The sequence below is a fragment of the Tachypleus tridentatus genome, chromosome 1 (assembly GCF_004210375.1).
Source record: "Tachypleus tridentatus isolate NWPU-2018 chromosome 1, ASM421037v1, whole genome shotgun sequence".
Taxonomy (NCBI): domain Eukaryota; kingdom Metazoa; phylum Arthropoda; class Merostomata; order Xiphosura; family Limulidae; genus Tachypleus; species Tachypleus tridentatus.
In genome coordinates this window covers 67118949-67137503 of record NC_134825.1, presented here as the reverse complement: position 1 = coordinate 67137503, position 18555 = coordinate 67118949, and the positions used below count along the sequence as shown (strand labels likewise).

General features: G+C 34.9%; 1 protein-coding gene across 3 annotated transcripts in view; it reads left to right on the top strand.

Annotated features, from left to right (window-relative positions):
• The first annotated feature begins 935 nt into the window (after window positions 1–935).
• LOC143251033 (ephrin type-A receptor 4-like) overlaps window positions 936–18555 on the top strand; it is a 194167-nt gene continuing 176547 nt past the window's right edge. For 2 of the 3 annotated variants that reach the window (XM_076502322.1, XM_076502343.1), the window contains exon 1: window positions 936–1124. In XM_076502322.1, coding sequence (XP_076358437.1) covers window positions 1019–1124 — 106 coding nt within the window. In that variant the 5' untranslated portion in view covers window positions 936–1018. The remainder of the gene's footprint in view (window positions 1125–18555) is intronic. The other variant, XM_076502332.1, reaches the window with a different exon arrangement.

Sequence of the window (18555 nt, the reverse complement as noted above, 5' to 3'; positions counted from 1 at the left end):
ATCACCAGGTGATTAGGGCGTTCGGTTCATAATCGGAGGGGCGGGGGTCGGATCCTCGTCACACCAAATATGCTCGCCCTTTCAGCCGTGGGAACGTCATAAATGTGACGGTCAATCCCACTATTCGTTGGTAAAAGAGTAGCCCAAGAGCTGGCGGTGGGTGGTGATGACAAGCTGCCTTCCCTCTAGTCTTACACTGCTAAAATAGGGACGGCTAGCACAGATAGCCCTCGTGTAGCTCTTGCGTGAAATTCAAGCAAACCAAATTCTTCATTTGACATACGTTCTGTCGTTATTTCAATTTTTCTCTCTTGATTTAACAGTTGTATGCATTGTTGCTTACTTTTTGAGTAATTCCATAGAATATCGAGTTCTGTATATAACATCTTGTGGCTACGTCTATGGAGTAAAACGCAGGTAAGAACACAATCAGCTGAAGTTACCATGGCAATAATCTCACGCTTTCCACCAAGTATGAGTCTTCAATAAAATCATACATCTTACTTTAGGCTAAGCTACCACCAGATTTAGCGACCACTGTACTTATGGTGATATCTTGTTTCAGAGAAGAATGGGAAATGTACTTCTCTCAACGTTAGCACACAAGTTTCAGAAAAATCATATATATTTCTAATATCCTATGTTTTTGGGTTGTTTTTTATCTGTGTTTTGAATCAGTGATTCCCTCAATAGTTTATAATGTAAGAAGGGATAAACCTGTAGTTTCTATTCCATGTATTTAAACTAAATAATGTTTATATATACAAAACTGAGAGTGATAGTTATTTATTATTACGAACTAGTGTAGTTAAAATTATGACTTTTGTACTTGTGTCATACTTATTTTCGATAAAGCTTCATAAGATGTTATATATATTGTTACATGCCTCTACACGACGCCTCAGAGATCCGACGAATTGTAGCATACGGAAATGACATCACACATTTGAAATTAGCTGGGCGGAGCAGTAGAGCAGCGCTGTAAGGTGTTGTGGACGGGGTAGGTTAACAGTGGAGAATGCTTTCAAACGCAGTCATGGCGTCGAGCAGAAGAAGATGTGGGAAAGTTTTCTCTATGTTGGCGTTGGTTTTCTACTGTTTCAGACAGTCAGTCGGCAAACAAGGTAAGAATATTTTTCTAAATCTCTGTCCGTGAAGGTTGTACTCAACTGTAAATGTGATAGGTGCCAGGTATTCTATAAACTAGTGCACTGTAAGATTTGTCGAGTCTTTTAACGTTGTGTTTGGTACTGGTGTAATTTGTAGAAGACACCTGTAAAGGCTGGAACTTTGTTTGGTATAAGAGCTAAATGGATATTACATGGAAAATACGGACAATGATAACCAAATTTTAAGTTTTTACCCCATCTCTTGTTATTATTATACTGTAGAGGTTATTGCAGAACTCCATGTTTTCATATTTGTTTGTAACATAAACAGTGTCGTGATATACTGTAGGTTTAAACATTGCTATTATTCGTCCTGAATAAATGTTTAAAACTGAAGATCGTCAGTGGACCTGAAACTTTCTAAAATTTGACTACTTGTAAGGGTTTTTCAGAGGAGAAGACTATTACAAAATGTGACTGTTTAAAAAAGTTGCGAGAAACTTGAGTGTTTTACGCATCTCACTCAGTTAATGGGGCGTATGTTTATCAACCGAATGCGTAGATGAAGTGAGAGAGGGGGTGGGGTTTAAGAAATGAAGCACTAATAATTATTATGCAGACATGCTGGTCCAAGGTTGAGAAGAAACTTCGTGAACCATCGATACATATTTAACCGAGAACGTTAAACGAATCTACTGTGCACTTCGTAAGATGTTATGGTAGAATGCCAGCTTTTCAGGTCCCTGAGGGCGAATAAGTTCCTATTCTAACTCAAAATCCTGAATATAAAAAAAGATGAAGCTAACATTTCCAGTTTTTGTTCGTGAACGTTCCTAGCCAGTCTGCTTACGGCTGCCACAGCATCACATTCTCACTCAAACACTCACCTAGCTTGTAAAGGAGAGGGGGTAGAAAAACAGGCAAGCCGGGCACCACCGCCGGGAGCGATAGACAGCACAGGCTCACAGACAGAGGGTGGTTGCCGCTCGGCTGACTCGGCCGTCTCTCGCTGCACGCATTGTTGAACCCACGTAGCGAAATCATTCTTAACGCCCTGAAATTTGTTCAGTAGTGTAAGTGTTATATCCCGTCAGAATGCTCTGAGAAAATTTTCCGTGGAAGCAAGGATATAGGACAGTGTATGAATAAACTTATATAACGTGTTCCTTCCCATGTAAAGGAGAGTAATAAAGGTCGTAAAAATTTTTATGAACGACTTGTCTGTTACAGTAAATAAATACTACATGGAAAACTGTTTGTGAACGGTGCATGTCACTTTGGGGGAAGGGTGGAATATGTGTAGAAGGAAACAACAAATGACAGAAACAATTGAAAACAACTTATGTAACAGCGATAGAAGCTGTGTAAAATAATAATAATAAAGAGAATAGCGCGTGAATTTTGCAGAAAATTGCATAAACGTGGTAAACAATGCGTAAATAGCAACAAAATACCCATTTGAAGAGCACATGTAAACAAAAACAAGACTTGGGAACAAGTAACTGCGAGAGGTGTATATAAAAGTAACCATTGAGAACAACACAAGTAAACTGTGTTAGAAACTGGAAAACTGCTAGAATAACGTATGTAAATATTGTGTTAGCTGTGTAGGAAAAGAAAACATGGGAACAGCGCATGTAACTAGTTCGAAGGCTGGAATGCCAGTGGAAACAAGCGACCGAGATGGCTTAAATGAACAAGAGCATTTAGGTCGTTCTGTATACGTTTAACTACGCTATAAACTGTAAGAAAAACTTGCACTTGACAGTATTACATGAAATGCGGTTTTGGTTTTTTATGGCAGTCGACAAATCGCCCTAGTTTCAGTTTTGAAATTTTTGATGCCATTAGTAAACTTGTTCTATGACGGTTCTACAGGATCACTAACATACCTAATACTGATTAATTAATAGCTATTGGAATTATATAAACCTATTAAAACTGTCTTTCAACGTGAATGTTTTTGTTTTTCGCCTTTAAATAATAAATTCCAGCTAAGTCAGTTGCTGAGAAGTATAACAACCGTGAATTTTTCAAGGTCGTTTGTTTTTATTTGGAGCGAGCAGTATGTAATGGCTCGAGTCAGGCGCGAGGCGGAAGGGTAAAATCACTGATAGCTAGTATGAATGAGCTCACTCGATCTACTGGGGCTTGAACAGTGATTGAATCTTACAGTTGGTAAAGGAGCTAGGTAAGTAAAGGAAAGAAGTGGCTTTAAAATCCAAAAGAAAGAACATTTTGCCTGTTTGTCCCCGCTAAGATATTGCTTATAACACGTAGTAAAGCTCCATTCCGACTACTTAACAGAGTCAAACTGAGTTACGCACGAATAGAGCTATTGTTCGTGAGAGCCGTGACCCTGCCACAACTCATCTTTATGGGCATGTCGTTAGTACGATACTGAAAAGTATCCCGAAAAACAGCCAGATGGCTGGAATTGAACAAATTGAGTGAGTAGCGGTTCCCACAGAAAACAGAAATTGCTCACAATAGCAGCTGAAACGTTGTATTTTAAACGCTTAGCTGTGAAATGTTAAAATTGACCGAAAATAGGCTTACGAGATTAAAAGATGGCACTGTTATCATATACTCCTGGCCCATAATTCCACATTAATCTTCTATTCATACATTGCGTGCACAGCGTTAAGAACTTTTGTTATGCCATACTCGACACGTGCGCCAACGTTTCCATTTTGTTGACTTAAGTTCAAAATTACGTCATTCGCAGGTTCAACATTTCGTTATCATTTGACATAAATTAAATAATTTCTTAACTAAGAACTAATATATATTAGGTTTTATCACTTTCGTTGTGAACTTTCTTGGTTACACTATTTCTCGAATCGATTCACAATTCACTTGTGATTTTTAATACCCAATAAATGTTTATTATACGGACCAATCTAAAATAAATTAATAAATTACTATGTCTATATCTATTCTATATAAAAAGTGACCAGCAGTTTCATTGGTGTAACAAATCATTATGCCAGGAAATTAAAATATTATGTAACAGTAAATAGAAAAATAACTTGTTTAAATGTCAACAGAATACTTTACAACTTAAAACATATAAGAAGGTTAATATTTTTCACACGATAGTCGTAATAACAACTTTGAAAGTAAAACGTTTTCTGCCAAACGATACTGTATACGTTAATCCCAAGACCATTAGGTGATTGACATATCCTTTAATAGCAGTTTGGTATTTGATCTTTACTGTATTCAAGTTTAAATACCATTCTAACAATTACGCTATATTTGATATATATTGGAGTACTGTCCTGTAGACGTTGACATACTGAGATGATGCGATATTCAGATTGTTTTCTGTTACTCATTCAAGGTGAATTAACAGTACAGAGACAAAATTTAAATTGTCCGGTGTTTATTGATTATTTAAAACTAAGGGCCAATACAACAATATACAATATAATATGTATTCAACCTTTTAATAGCGATCAATCTACTTCTTTGGAGAAATATTTTCATCAAATTGAAACCGATTGTGTATTTTACTAATTCCAAGAGACCACGAGAAAAAACAAAGGGAGATATATTTTAAAATGTCAATCACTCTACATCTGCCATATCCAGTGCTGAGAAGGCCTTTCGTCTATACCAGTACTCATCAGGTCGGCTGGAATACGAGATATATATCAATCACATTTCAAAAACAACGAATTTTATTATTTGAAGTGCATTAATCAAGTGAATTGTAATTATTATCAATTTGTGTTTAAGTAATTTACTAATCAGATTATAACGTTAAGAATTCATTACTAACACAACCAAAATGGTTAATTACTTTTAATGTGGCTACTATTGTCGGTTTATTTTATTTGTTCTGTAGGAAAAGGGGTTGTTCTCCCGTGTAATAGAGTGGAAACTTTAGAATGTGATAACGTTTTGATATGAACGTCTTAGCAATGTTGAATGTAACAGAACATGTTTTACAAAGCAAGTAATAAATTGTTTGAAAATTTCAACTGCAGAATCCCTTTTATAAAACCTTTAAAAACCTTGCTTTTCTTGGGGGGGGGCTATAATTAATGATAAACTGATGATATCTATATTTTTTACTCAAGATAAAATTCAGTTAATCGTGATCAGAGATGCGTTATTGGCTCTGACTGGTACTCTTATTTGTCTTATGCTTTTTCCTAGTCCATACGTAAACACCTAAACTCTTATATTTGATTATCGGACTTGGACTTTCTTTACCGAGTCTGATAACGATGTATGCTAATCCTGGTATAGTTTACGTAAAGGAGGAATTGTCTTTTTAAAGCAGTATTGATTATTCGGAGAATCTCTCACTTAAGTATACTTAAGGTTGGCGTTTCCTCTTCTCATGAAACTCAGTTGAAAATAATTGAAATGCTTATAATTGGGGTACTCTCGCTTGCCACAAGGTGGAGCTATATACCGAAACTTTATATTAAGTATTGTTATTTCGTTAGAACCATCTTTTTTATAACTATTGCTTTGTTGTTCTATAAATAAATAAATATGTGTTATTAAATATGGTGACACTGGGATGTAAACCAGTTGATGGGAACTTGATACTTCTGTTTTATTGCTCTGACTTATAAAGTAGCTAATATTATAATGTAGCAGGTACGTACAATCGTGGATTTAAAAACAGGACTAACCCTAATTATACTACTAATTGTTAGTCTCTCGAAAAAATATCTGGAGTCGGATGCTAGAGTGCTTAAAATGGTATTGCTAATTCTGTACTAGTAGAAATGGTTTGAATATCAAAATAATATAAAACAGTACCACACTAACCTAGAACCATTACAAAACGCTTTCCAGTGGCACAGCGGTATATCTGTCGACTCACACCGCTAAAAACCGAGTTTCGATACTCGTGGTGGACAGAGCACAGATAAAACATTGTGTAGCTTTGTGCTTAATTCTAAACAAACGTTATAAAACACACCGGATATACTGTGATTTTGTGACGTACAATATTTGAGTTTGGTTAGTTTTAAAGTCAATAGAATCTGCGGCGCTGCTATCTACATCTCAGTGTCTGATAAATTTCTGTGGTTAACATTTAACGTGTGTGTATTTGACTGTATGTTACATGCCAGTGTGAAGTAGTAGGCTCAGTGAATGGTTCAGCTGTATCTGATTGTAAAAGTATCTGTTTGCTCTTAATTTATGAACTCAAGCTGTGGAGAAAGTTATTGCCAAATATATAACGACATGCATATGCTGCTCTGTATACCATCCTAACATCCGATTACCAACTTCGTGCCGGTGAAAGTGTCCAATAATTGCGGATATTGTGAAATCCTTTTAGGTAACTCTCATTTCTCTCGATAATTGTAGTTTCAGCTAATGGTAAACAAAGACTGGGACAGGGATTACTGTCTTTAGTAGTTCTACAAATTTTAGGTGGGTTGAACAGTTCAACACACTTTTGACATTCGAAACTACTCTAACTAAGTTATAAGGAATGTAATTTCATTGTTTATTCTAAACTGCTATCGGCAAAGCACGTACTTACAATAAATTGATATGTGCTTATAGGAATGATGTGCTTTAGGGGAAATGATAATAAGATTGTATTAGTTTGAAGAATAAGATTGTTTACAATTCAAATATCTAATTAGGTTTACGGACTTGTAGCGCTGAAATCCCATTGAGTAGCTTTGCTCTAAAATACAGAAACAAGAACTGTTGAAAATAAATTGTGTTTTTCATGATAACCAAACCGTTCAGTTTGGTATTAGGATAAAATTTGGATCTGTTTCCTTGAGCTGTTCTGCGTTTTAAGACTAACATGAAAATATTATCTCATCTTAGGATAATAAAAATGGAGTCTGTTTTCCAGAACCGTTCTGCTTTTCGAGACCAGTACAGGACGATTAATGTGTATCAGCATGGGCATCCACAGGAAGGGGCAAGGGGACACTTGTCTTCCTAGAAAATGAGAAACGTATTTCTTTATTCATTCGTTATATTAACCCTTTACATATGCCCTTGATTTACGTTTTGCCCCATATGCCGGAGGAATTTCTTTGGACACTCGTGTATTATGGTAAAAAATTAATATTTCCTGGACCTGTTAAGCGTTTTAAGACTGACGTAGGAAAATAACTGTACAGAGATTGAGTAAATTATATTAAAACAACTTCGAATCTCGCTGTATCGATAAAGTCCATTACCACCACGTCCAATCCTGCTTTGTCTGACGATCATGCAACTTGACAATAGCCCAACAACATATTTTTCAATACAAAAAAGTTGTCATATTCAATCACACCACTCATCCATTCATGTGTTACATAATCCTTCTAGTCACCTAGTGTATGAGAACGACGGCTTCCCAGTATCTGTTTCGTCAACCCGAGAGTGCACAGAAACCCTTAGGAATGGTGTCTTCGTACAGAGTAACGTAAATGTTTAATTCACCAGCTACTTGAGTTATGCAACATTTGAACGGTAGGTAAGACTGTGAGCCTTTTCTTGGTGAATCCGTATACTGTTGCTTGGGTCACGTGGATGGATTTTTGCCACTGACCTTTCTGTTCATGGATTCTCATCAGTTACAAGACGCTGCACATTGCTGATGACGCCCGGGGTACAAATTGTTATGAATATTTTGCGTCGGTGAATGGAATGTTACCTTTACTGATCAGTTTTTGTTGGCATCATAAAACCTACGAGGCACCAACCAATGTTAAAATGTAGTTCTGATACATGCTGTTCCATTGTGACTTTATGCCGGCTCCGAGAGCAGTTCTACGTTTAAGACTTATGTATGAAATTTTTCGTGTATGTTTCAATAAGTACAAATATTTTATTGTTTTTTAATGAAACAATCCTTTCATATGTTTCTTTTCAACCAAATATATTGTCTTTAAGACACTGGTTTTATAATAATAAAGATTTACTCTAAAACGACTGTTTGTAAAGAAATCTGTAATTTATTCCAAAAATAAAATGGCGCTATTTCTGTTGTTATTCTTCCTGCCACACATCTGCATCTTCCTTATAATCAGTATAACATCGTGATTTGAGAATTTTATCAAAGATCGACAACCCGTAAACACACGAATAAACCGTAGAATCCGACAGCGCGTAACACTTCCTAAGTTAAGGCCCACCCGGTGGATGGATCAGCATTAACTTTTAAGGGCTTACAGTGCTAAAATTCGGGATACGACATCCGCGGTGGACAGAGCACGAGTAACCCATTTTTTAGCATTGAACTTTTTATTAGTTTTCTAGGTAGGCTTTACCAGCCATCGTAACTACTTGATTTGACAATAAAATTTAAACGCTTAAAGATAATTATTTTCCTGCGGAATGATTTATTTAGACAAGGAGTACAGTGGCACCTTACTATTATATTAATACGAATTGCTAGTAACTCGGATATTTGTGACTTTTTAAATGTATCTCTACGTTTTGATATTTTTCTTTTATTGTGCATTCGTTTATCGAAACTCTGCACCCAGTATTTAAAAATTAACGACATAATCAGAAATCTGTGTTCCTTATTTCTAATTACACCATCACTTAACTGGTAGACATGAATTTGTAACCACGTCCAAAGAGTAAAGTAATTTGTTACCCTTGAACGCGACCTCATAAAGACAAGTTACAATTACTATTCAACTTTCCGGTCAATATGAAGAGTGTAACTGTTATAAATTAGGTTACAGCATAAATAAAACCTCTAAAATTCACTCCCCCCTAATCAGTGATGACTCCTCTTTTTCTTAAAATAACTCTGAAGCGCTTGTGATAAAAGAAACCATTTCTAGGGTCTCACAACGAATTTTCTCGAGCTTACGCATACACAAAGCTAAATTTCAAGGAGGTGGAGCAACATATTTTTGTTATGTTAACGATTTTCCAATCAACGATCGTATGCTGGAAAGCAGAGTGGATATTTTTCAACAAGAATTTCCTTTATGTACTTAACAAAAGGATTTTTCTTTCTGGTGTTTATTAATTACATTCGTTTACTTTTATATTCTGGAGTTTTCTTAATTAATCGTTGGGTTTTCAAAGTTTTTCGTGTTAAAGTTCTTTAATATAATTTTCCGTTACTAGTAAATTTGCGTGTGTTATTTTTAACGCAATAATAGATTTGGTGTGGACTTGTATATATATTTACGCATAGAAAAGTTTGTAGCGCTATACAAGTATCGTGTTCAAATTAGGACTTCTGCTTTATTCACTTTGTGGTGATACTGGTTGGAACATGAAACGTATTTGCTTAAAATAGGTAAAAAGAATCGTATCATAATCAGCTGACAACTACAGTTTCAAATTAAACATTTCTCATCAGTGACAAGTAATGTTATCTAAAGACATTTATATGATTCTCCTAGGTTTTCTTGAGATTTGAGCTGTAACATGTTTTGATAACATTAATGTGTGACAATATGATATAATCTCTAGACCTGGGCTTAAAAACGTCTCTCAGTCATGTTTGACCCTGGGCTTACGATTATTATAAAGTTGCCCGTCTTGGTATTCCTTAAGATTAAACTTATTATTATTTAGGAAAGCGAAAAAAGTTCGTGATTAGCTGTTTCTCTATGGCGTTGGTTTTTGCATGACATAACGTATCATTATTTAATTGTTATGAACAACACATCACTGATAAGCATTTGAACTTCTGTGACATGTTGATTTTGCCGTAACAGTAATCACATACTCCGCTTCTGTCGCTGTGTCCGATTAGTCAGACATACGTTGTTATTTTTGCTTTAGAAATCATAAGTGCTTTCATTTAGTTGCAAATCATAAGTGCTTTTATTTATTTCCAAATTGTTGCCTCCGCTACCGAATGTGGACGAAAGTTTTTACCCTGTGTGTGTTTGTGTGTTTTATTGGCAAGTTTTCTCGAAAATGGCTAATTAAGTGTGGATGAACCTTGGTTAACATTTGGATTATGACCCAACTTAGAAATGGTTAGTTTTGAGACGATCACGGAAGTCCGATGACATTCCTATTGTTAACATTGGGAGACCAATTTTTCATTATTTTTGCTCTATAACAGTCAAAACTGATCAGATTTTGATGAAACTTGAAGGACTAGTGTAGAATATTATTCAGCATTTCCATGCCAAAAATGGTCCGTGTTTATTGATAACGACAGATATACAGACAAATTATCTTATTATTTTTAGGGCCGAATATGATCAAAGGCACGTGGGTAAAGGTATGCACTTTAATGAGTTCCCCTCTAGTTTTATATGTATACTTATAACAATGTATATTTAGCATTATTCTTCAAAAGATATATATGTATAAGTTACTGTGCTGTTTCTTTTGTTGGTAATACAAACAGTTCTATTGTTTCTTTGTAAAATGTAATGGTTATTTTTTATAATTTGCATAAAATATTCTGTATTGTTCCTTTGATAGTTATAGAGAACCTCGTTACAGATTGCCTTTTTGTATTTTAGCTCATGTTGCTTGCTTACTTCATTTCTATATAGCAAATCAATTCTGTGAATAAGAAGTGAAAGTATAATACTGGAAGTTTCAATGCTCGTGATTGACTCCATTTGCTTGTTGTGAGCCATCTATATAATGTATTTACGTGTTTTCTTTTACTCCACTAAATCGCTTTAAATTAAACATTTATAACTGCAATAACGATCTTTTGTAAGAGGCGGAAAGCGTATAGAAAGGAAAGCGACTAGTCTAAATTATATAGCTAGGTCTCAAGAGGAACACGTCATTTGCTCCGAACTTGTACAACAAGAGCACATACTACGAAACAATTTGTTGATGTGTAGTGCCGACAAGTAAAATTTGAACTTAATAGTTGGCTCCTTTAACAATGGGGATATTTGGTGGAATACAATTGCAATTGTAAGCAGGCTGTTCTTTACGCATTTTCCTTTGAATCCCATAACATTTTCAGCATTATAAGTATACCGTTAAGGGATATAATAATTATAGTAAGTTTGAACGGTTTCAGTACAGAAACGTGAGAGCTAAGGAATTAAACGTATTTCATGAGATATCAGTTTCAAAAACGAAACGAAAATACAAGTTTATAAACGGCTAAAATGAAATGAGAAAATCAGATAGTGATATTTCATAAGAAGCCTCAAAACTGTAGAACAGCCAATCACGGTTGTGAGTTTGTACCCATGTGGTTGAGATCAAACGATTCTTATTTCTATGGCGCTTGAATCCGTGGTCTCAAACCGCAGTAGTTCTTGTGTTTCATCTCTTATTAATCATGGCTTGGTTGCCAACAGCATATTTTTCTTTAAAGCAAATTAAGTGAACAGTTAAGTAAATTCGGAGATTATTAAATATTAACAGTTAAGGTTTGATTCAACCTAAATGTAAACCATGGCTTTTATCATTCTGCTTGAATCGTGTACGTAATTTGGCTTAAATAAGTAAGATTTTGTCTTATCAATCTGTTATAATTTTCTCTAAAAGCAAATTGAAAGGATAAAAGTTGAGAACGAATATTTACTGTTTGCATCTATTGATATTGGAGGTGTAGATATTTAAAACAAAAAGGAGGTGGGATGCCACTTTTGGACGAAAAATGAAATGAGTTCCAAAGTCACACTAGGTGGATATGGAGGCATACACCACGGAAAAATTCTAGTAATTTTCAATTAAAATGGTTCATTTTCATGGTGTCTGAGACAGTCCTTAAAACTTTCAAATATGGACACAATTTAGAGAGTGATCGCACCATCCTGTTAACACTCATGGTCTGCGTAAAATAAAATACACTTACATCATATGTTATGACTAACAGCAGTTTTCAAGTTTTCCCACTAGTACTAGTATCTGTTTTACGGTTTAGGATTTATAAGAGAAAATGGTAAATATAAGGTGATTTGTGTTGGGAAATATTTTGTTTAATCAAGTGACCTGTTAAAAATGTGTTGCCACGGGCAAAAATGCACAATAGACTATTTATTCTGTTCTTACCCCAAGTGCCTCTTGCTAGTACAGCGGTAAGTCTACGGATTTACTACACTAAAATCAGGGGTTCGATACCCCTCAGTGGGTACAGCAGATAGCGCGATGTGGCTTTGCTGTAAGAAAAACATACAAACACACCCACTCTGCCGCAAGTATCTAATCCTTAACAACCGCGGGGGGGCTTCATACTGAAAGACATGGGAATGTTTTCACTTTATCGAATTTTATTATACTATTTAACCAAATCACTTCTTTTGAATAGATACATGCATTTTTATATAGTCTATCATAAGGCATTTAATATATTTGCTGAAACAAAATTACTACAAAGTACTTTATCCAGTGGGTACACTTAATTACGTTGTCAAAAGCTAGTAGTATTGTTTGTTTGTTTTTACTGCTAGGAAATGAAGTGATTAACTAATAACTGTGTGAAAGTCCATTACTGTACATTATATGATTGCATGTGAAATACATCTTTGGTAAATATATTTTCCATACACAAAGTTCCAAGTTTCCGCGTTTCTGAGAATGAAAAACGTGGGACACGTTCGTTGCTAAATAAAACCAAACAAATATTTAATCACAGTAAAGCAAAAATGAAAAAGTTCAGTCGTTGTTAAGGAGATTGGAAATGAAAATAGTTTTTTGTTTCAACTCGCGAAAAAAAGGTATAGAACGAAATATGTTTACACTTCTCAATGAAGCAGCGTTTTTAGGGGGCTTAGTAAGGATAATGCTTCCTAGATATTTCTAGTTCCTTGTGTCCACATACGCATTCGAGAAAGCTTTTTTTTTGTATTTCTTGTGATCCACTTCCCTAATAGCGCATGCAGTCATATCTAAGAAATGTTTATATAGCATCAATTCTGTGATTAGTTTTTTATTCTCAGAATTGCCAGACTTTGGAACTTCTTATGTGAATAATAAATTTTGTTATTAAGGATATATTTGATATACATTTCATACAATATACAATGATGGATTTTCAGGTAGTCTCTTTACCACATATAAAGTAATTTTATGTAACATGTGGACTTTAATTATCTTTATTCATTTATATTCTGCACTTTATGAATTTTTTGTAGCACAAAAACTGAAAAAGATGTTTATGGATCTCGCTATAAGCTAATATCATTTACTGTGCTTCTTGCACCTGTGAATTATTCTTTTATACTGACACACAAGGTGTAAGTTCTGCGTATTTTTATTCTTGCTGTGAACCAAATATGTTAACGTGTATGAAGTGACTTCTATATATTTAAAAAAATATATACATGTGACAACTCTTTATGATGCCTTTAATTGCAATAATTTTTTTATTAATAAAAGTAAAGAGACTTTGCACCGATAGGTGTCTCTAAATTAAAACTGTTGAAAATTTAGTTAGCCATCGTCGGGTGTCCAATTAAATCATCACTGTTCAATGATGTGGCTAATATAAGATACGTTTAGCATTATGCATCTCACAAAATTGTTTATTTTTATTATGTGCAAACTACAAGTTTACATTTGTTTAGCGGATTACTGAAATTAATGTAAGTTGTTACGTGTACGAAAAACGGTTACGTCTTACTTAACAAAGAGGTTCAACAATCTTTCTCAAAGTTTTCCAACTACTAAATGTATAAAACCGTTGCTAGGATAAAGATAACAAGAGAAAACCACCTCATACGTCACAAGCACGTTTAGGTTATAGTCCAGCAGTAAACTCGAAGATTGCTAAAAATCGGGGCTCGATACTCGCAGTGTGGACTGTTTAAGTACCTGTTGTGTAGCTTTACGCTTTAAAATAAAAATAAGAATCGATTACAGCACCACCTTACTATTTTTCTCGAGAGGTTGTTACAATAACAGCTCAAGATTTCCCACATTCGCCGTTCGATCTATAAACTGATGTAATAAGGTTTGAAAATAAAATGAAGTTATCATTTTGAAGAGGAAAAAATTATTATATCGTTTTCCGTTGTTAACATAATATATATTTAACCTTTTACACCTTTAATTGTATTTCATTAAACGTTCGAGCATGTTTTTATGTGTGCTTTGTAATAAATCCACATAGGCCTATATGCTGTGTCCACCGAGAGGAATCGAACCCCTGTTTTTAATTTTGTAAATACGAAGGCTTACTGCTGTCCTACCGGGCGACTCAAGGATGTTTGGAAACTTTGTTTGTCTTTAAAAGGCTGTTCCTTTAGAATTCTGCACTCTTCTGATTATCTCCAATTGTGTAGCAGCTAATTGTCCTAATTGGCTAGTTTCGTCATCATGGGTCATCTATTTGACCACGGATGTATAGAGTGGTCATTTCTTGGGAGACATGGAAACCAAGGAACGCGCTTTCTTTGTGTGGGATCTGCGCGTCTTTTTAATCTTCTTCACGGCCTGGCATGGCCAGATGGTTAAGGCGCTTGAGTAGCAATCTATCCATTTCAACCGTGGGAGCATTATAATATGACGGTCAATCACATTATTTGTTGATGAAAGAAAAACCCAAGAGTTGGCTGTGGTTATTTTTGACTAGCTGACTTCCATCTAACTTATCACTGCTAAATTAGGGACCACTAGCACAAATAGCTTTAGTGTAACCTTGCGAGAGCTTCGATACAAACCAAACCAATAAAATAAGCGCTGTGAAATTAAATTAGATTTTCCGTTTAATTAAATAAACTTTGCTGCTTATTTCGGAATTAATTATTAAAGATTTAACTATTTGAGTATCTAATGTAGAACTTAGGAAACGTAAATCAAGAAATTAAGATTTTTTTTTAGTAAAATAATAATCTAGGCACGTAAAACGTATTTAATTTAAATTATTAAAATATTCAAATTGATAAATTTCCATGGAGACTTTACCCTATGTTGAGAGATTGAAATCTCTCATATAAAATATATTGATGACGTTTTTCTGTGTAATAATCATCCGAATGGACAGGTGTATACATTACTAGTGATATGGACATGTGTGTATGTACAAAACTGGTGATCTGTTTGAGTATTTACGTACGTAACTGGTAGTTTGAAATAGGCACGTGCGTTTCTATATTACTGATACTTTGGACTAAAGTGTGTGATTTGAATGAACATGTATGTATATTACTAGTGATTTGGATGCGTGTCTACATAACTGATGATCTGAGTGGAGATGTGTGTTGACTACAAGTGATTTGGATGTGTGTGGATGTGTACATAACTGATCTGAGTGGAGATACGTGTAGATTACCAGTGATTTGGATATGTGTGTGTGTACATAACTGATCTGAGTGGAGATGTGTGTAGATTACCAGTGATTTGGGTGTGTATGCGTACGTAACTGACGATCTGAGTGGAGATGTGTGTAGATTACCAGTGATTTGGGTGTGTATGCGTACGTAACTGACGATCTGAGTGGAGATGTGTGTAGATTACAAGTGATTTGGGTGTGTGTGCGTACGTAACTGACGATCTGAGTGGACAACGGTGCAGATTACAAGTGATTTGGGTGTGTGTGCGTACGTAACTGACGATCTGAGTGAACAACGGTTCAGATTACAAGTGATTTGGGTGTGTGTGCGTATGTAACTGACGATCTGAGTGGACAACGGTGCAGATTACAAGTGATTTGGGTGTGTGTGCGAACGTAACTCACGATCTGAGTGGATATATTTGTAGAATACTAGTGACTTGAATACCTGCTCTTCAACTTGGCGCCGTTTCAGTCGAGTGTTACATGTTCCTCATACATATGTAATTTGTTAGAAGTTTAAACAGTTTATTTTTGTTTTGTAACAATATCTGTTATCTTATCCCACACGAATGAATTGTTATGTGAAAGCATCAGAATTTTGTACTAATTTGTACTTTTATTGATATCTTACATATTAGACCTCACTATATATAATACGATTTAATGATTCGACATTATTAAAGTATTCATTTTGAAATAAATTTACGTTTCTAGAAATATCTTGATAAAACACTTGAATCTTTACAGTTTGTAACTAATCACGTATATGTTCTGAATGATTAACAACGACACTTAAACAATACCAAATATTTACTTGGTATGCCTGTCTAAATTTGCAAAGTAACATATTTTACAAGGACAAAAACAAACCCTGGGTATTCGACTATTTTCATCGTGCATATACTCATTGAAATTTATCTACAAAGTGAAACGAAGGTCATAAACCTCTAAGCTTACTACTAAACACGTTTCACAAGATATTTCTGTAGTAGCTTTACGCACACGTGAAATACTGATTATGTGTATCTAGTTCCTCGCGAACAGTTTCTGTCCTTTCCAGTCAAGGAACATACCATACTGTCTTGTGTTCGACTTAACACAGCAAGAGTGAAATTTATCACGTGAAAAAGAGTGATAGACTGATGACGTTGAACATGTTCTGACACAAATAAGTATCAAACACTAGGCCTAACACGTTTTATATTATTGTTTACAACTTTTATCGACTTTTACGAACTGTCATTTGCTACATCAACTTTCTGAGGGCGTGCCCTCGTCGCATTCTTGCTGAAGGATTGAACCTATCGGGTGCTGATTTCCCGTATGTCGATAATAAAATGGAAACAATACACCTATGAATAATAAATTTAAAATAAACCCAGTTGTTTGCGTATTGGCGAATAACAAGATAAGAATAAAACTAAACAATACCCAGCCTTATTTCTGATGAAAAATAGGGCATTTCGAGATACAAACATATTTGTGAGGCGTACCTCTTTGTAATCTTTCTGAACTTGTCTGCTTGTATGGCAGGTCTTCGTCATTCTCTAATTTGAAATAACGGCAACAACAACAAACATGGAATCCCATATTGACAACAGTTTGAATGCAACGATAAAAGTGTGTGTTTACACATCTGGAAGTTATAACACTTTTATCGTCTTTCATTGCGAAACAGAAATTGTGGTTATTCATAAAATAAATATTGTTTTTAAATTTGTCTTTTACTTCTAAACTGCACATTTTAATTTTAATTTATAAGTTAATTAAATACTAATATTTATCAAATTTATGTTATTTGCCAAAAATGTTTTTAACACAAATATATTTTAATATACAAACATAAAAACAATACAGTTTATAATAACGGTTATTACTAATAGCTATTATAAATGAATGTTTATATATAACAGTTTCACAAACTTGCAAACTATACTGAGTTTTACATCCGATCTAGAACTGAGTATTTTGTCGATGATCCAGATCCACGACTAACAAATTATTTCTGAATTGATATTGTTACGCCCCACTTAAACTAGCTAGCTTATTTGGTCTAACGCCACTTATGAGCTGACTTTTACCGATGGTAAAAGTTAATGACCTCGGAGAAACACTTAACATCCAAAGCCGATTCACTGAAGTTGAATGGTTTGTAATGTGCGAAAACTACAAACGTTCCTGGTTCGTTTCTGTAGTTTTCTGATTAATAGGCGATAATCACAATTATAACTTCCGAGACTAATACCACACTGACTGTAGCTGTCCAATAATAATAATAATAATAATAATATTTGTCTCTCGGCGCGTCGAATTTTATATACCAATCACGCGAGACTCTAGAACATTCAAAAATGATCGAGCACACCAGCGTTTTCGTAAACAAGTATTGTCGATTCTTACACTCAAGAAACTTCTGTATATTTCAATAACAGGCAGGACGTGCGCATTGCACAGCCTACAATATACGTCACATACAAAAAGTAAAACTATAGTGAAACAAGCGTAACGGTAAATCCGTTATACTACATATAACTTTGTGTTCCGATTTTGTTTTCCTCTTTAATACAACAGCCTTCAAGTAAATCCAGAACAACTTGATGGTATTCATGTCCGGGGACTAAGTTGACTGTCTGTAATCATCTTATGCTTTTTTAAAGAAATTCCGTTGCAGACTTTGCAGGATGGTTGGAGTCATTACCTTGCTGGAATACGAACTTCAGATCAATAAGCTTCCTGCTACTGGATAACCGGTAAGAGTGTAAAATATCTTGATATTTTGCAGCATTCATTAATCCTCAGAAATACAAAGGTCAGCAGTACATGAGGAAGGGAAACAAACCCATGTATCATTACGCAACCCCCGCCATGTTTAAAACTGAGCATGATGGACCTTTTTCTTGGCCTTTCTTCTGCTTTCCTCCATACTTCATTGAAGAAGTCGTCAGGATTCTACAAATAGTCAATGGAAAATTTCAATCGTTTTCTTCTGTGTATTGTGTTTAATAAAAATTTGCATCTTAGTTTCACTCATGAACATTCATATTATTAGGGCATCGTGGAATTGTTCGCTCGCGAATTTCATGACCATCTTTGCAGTTATTTGCAGGAACTTAAGGATTTTGCAGAGTTAGTTGCCAGCAATTTTTTTTTTTTTTTCAGATTATACAGAATTATTGCTTGGTTTCACACGCCTGACGCTAACCATAGAAGTTCCATTTCCTTTGTACTTATGCTTTTCGATAAACCGATAAACCATGCTAGGTAATAATTTCCTGT